The sequence below is a fragment of the Mizuhopecten yessoensis genome, unplaced genomic scaffold (genome assembly GCF_002113885.1).
Source record: "Mizuhopecten yessoensis strain PY_sf001 unplaced genomic scaffold, ASM211388v2 scaffold11081, whole genome shotgun sequence".
Taxonomy (NCBI): Eukaryota; Metazoa; Mollusca; class Bivalvia; order Pectinida; family Pectinidae; genus Mizuhopecten; species Mizuhopecten yessoensis.
The window spans coordinates 170,919-173,947 of NW_018408870.1; the positions used below are offsets into that span (position 1 = coordinate 170,919).

The following is a 3,029-nucleotide window of genomic DNA, read 5'->3' on the forward strand; positions in this document are numbered from 1 at the left end:
TATGATGAGGATGTATGTATTATAATTACAGACTATTATCCCCACCTCTCTCTTCCCCCTCCCCATTTTCTCTCTCCGTCACTCTCTTATAATTTCAATTTATAAATTAAAGCACTTAAAAATGAAATAGTGTATATATGTATATTAATTATGCCATCTTGTTGTACTATTGTAAATATATGCTTGTAATTTGCTAGGAAAGGGCTTAATATAAGTTTGATAACTTGTGCCCAATCCATTTGCTTGGCAATAAAATATGTTTAAACTAAACTAACACGGAATTAGATTAGAATCTAAGTCCGTGGTACTAATACATATTTTATTTCTCATAAAATATCCATCAAAGGTCTGTAAATTGAATCGAACAGTTCAGATACGTCAATGGCTGTACAAACAGTCGTGTATTACCTATCCCCAAGTACAGTTTAATTGATGTTTATAATTATCTTCAACTCCAAATAACTGCCGCCGGTTCCCGCTCTAATATTGCCAGTCTCTCAGTAACTTGAATATGAATATAATTGAGTTATTATTAATAGTTTAAGACAATTATAGTTATTAAAATAAAACATTTTCTAACATACATTGATTGTTTTACTAAATTCATATTTGCGACTAAAGCGGTATTTTTCAAGGAACGAACTTTCTGGTTCGTAAACGAAATGCTTGTGTTAATTACAACCCAGCAGTGTAAAACGTCATCGATTACTGTACACACATACACATGGACAGTTCTGTTTCTGTCTGCCAACTCGGCTAACAAACACACGATGAACTATCCTATCGGTGAAATTATCGGTGAAGTTTAAACTGCAACCCAAACAGACTTATTGTGTTACTGCAAATCACTGTTTGCAAATCTTATGTGTAAAATACAAATTGTATCGCATGTCAATGCGTAAATATTCGTCATAGCAATCAAAAATGAAGAAATACGTCGCGATATGGGGAGGGATGTTTTTCATCGTCGCTAGTGTGTCGCTGTATCTGATGATGGAGGCAGTGTCCACTAATACTAGTTCAAGATCACCGGATATTTTACAATCTGTAAGTAGTCACCAAAGCACGCATGGGTAGGGTGAGAGTGTGCGGGTTAGTACTAATATTAATACCCGGCAGTATCGTTGGAGGACCTGTTTCTGTGCCCTGATAGTTTTATGCATCACTGCGCGCATACTGCAAGCTTATTCACATCGCCCATTTACATCACTTTTTTTTGGATAGTGAAAGAAAATAACAAGTTAAAATCTGCTAGTATTTTAAAGTAAATGAGCTAAAACGAGTAAATTTACACTAAACAAAAACATACAGAAACGTTTTTTATACTTAATATTTAAAAGTATAGTAAAAAGACGCATGGGAAAGTTGAAAAATGTTGATACAATTTCATATGCCACAACTCATCAACGCCTGTTAACAGTATTGTGTGGTCTAACTCCTCAGGCTGTTCTTCCATCCTCGATACGCCAAGAGTTATATGTTCATTTGCTCTCTGCACCCCTGGTCCGGAATATGTCATAGTGAAGGCTCAGCGTGCACCACCTTGTGGATGAGACGAGAAGATTAGTTTGATCCTTTGATATACATCAGAAGAATTTGCCGGTCAGGTGTAACAGTAAAATTGACTGACTTTTTAAGTCGGGTGTCACTCCTCTGTAATCTTGAAAAGACAGGTATAGCGATTGGTCAGTTTTTTTTACCTGAGACCAATCAAATAGCTAGCCACATGCCTGCATTTTCGCTTTGATATATTCCAGGAGTGCAGAGAGTCAGTGAATGTGAGCAGAACAACGGTCAAATGTTTTGGATAATACTTTAGTAGTGGTACTGTAAACATGGTTATTTACGCTGGGTGAAAATTACGCGATTTGAAGGTCAAAACTATTATACGCACGGTGGTAATTTACGTGGTTGCAGTAGACCGACGTTTACTCTCCAGAGTTATCTCGAGCTGCCTTACTTTACAAAATGGGAACAGTTAAAAATACTAATATTCCTTTTGATGATATCTCTTTCATATCTAATTTATTGCAAAACCCCACCATTTCTATGCTGAGTTTTGGATTGTTTAATAGAGGATTTGAAAGCATACATGTTCTTTTCCCTAAATATGATATGGTAAAAATTGATAATTAATAGTGAAACAACGTTTTGCCGTTAATGTGCATACAGTCCCTACTTCAAAGCACATGTCTCCCCACATTGTTTTCCAAAGTCATCCCATGTATGCAATTTTATGTTCCTTAACTCATTCACCCCTGAAGACACATTTGAACTGTTCCAATTCAAAGGTTGGAATAGTTCAATATGAAATTTCAGGGGTGAATGTGTTAAATTTTGCTATTAGTGTTATGTTGCTGCATACATTAATAGGATGCTATATGTGCACCCTATAAAATACTGTTATTTTGACAGCTGTTTTCTGTTTTTGTCAATTAAGAAGACTAAAATCAGAATGAAAATTGGTTCCATTAGCATCCATATGATTTTGTTTTATGTCCTAATAATTATATATATAACGGCTATGTTCATCTAAGGACATGCCAAGTTTTTGGTGGTGGAAAGTCCGAGTACCCAGAGAAAAAAATTCTGTAATGACCAGTGGCCGGTAGCTGGCCACTGCCTCACTTAGGCCTCGAACCCGTGTCCCAGTGGTGGAGGGCTAGTGATCGTACATGGTCAGATGTTACCACTCAGCCACAGTAGCTGAAGCATCCGTTTAGCAGGCCTATGCAAACTTTCTACACAAAAAATATGTATTAAAAGTGTTGTTGCAATGTTTCAAGACAGCTTGGTACCTTTGTCAAGCTATGGCTTAGTGAGCAATTTGTATTTTTTACCTGTACAACGATGTGATGAAATTGTATATTTTTTCTGTCATGCGACCTGGGATGTTTTGCCTGTCGTTAGAGAGTGTATACACACTGCATCAGATAGGTTACAGGTAGGGTGTAGATCTAGCCCCCTCCCTGTTATAGATAGAGAGTGTATACACACTGTGTCCAATAGGTTACAGGTAGGGTGTAGAT

At 36.7% G+C, this 3,029-nt stretch overlaps 1 protein-coding gene across 1 annotated transcript in view; it reads left to right on the forward strand.

Moving 5' to 3' along the window:
• Positions 1-721: 721 nt before the first annotated feature.
• The window catches only part of LOC110465474 (alpha-mannosidase 2x-like), a 50,441-nt gene continuing 48,133 nt past the window's right edge, over positions 722-3,029 (forward strand). The window contains exon 1 of the mRNA XM_021521310.1: positions 722-1,047. Coding sequence (XP_021376985.1) covers positions 925-1,047 — 123 coding nt within the window. The 5' untranslated portion in view covers positions 722-924. The remainder of the gene's footprint in view (positions 1,048-3,029) is intronic.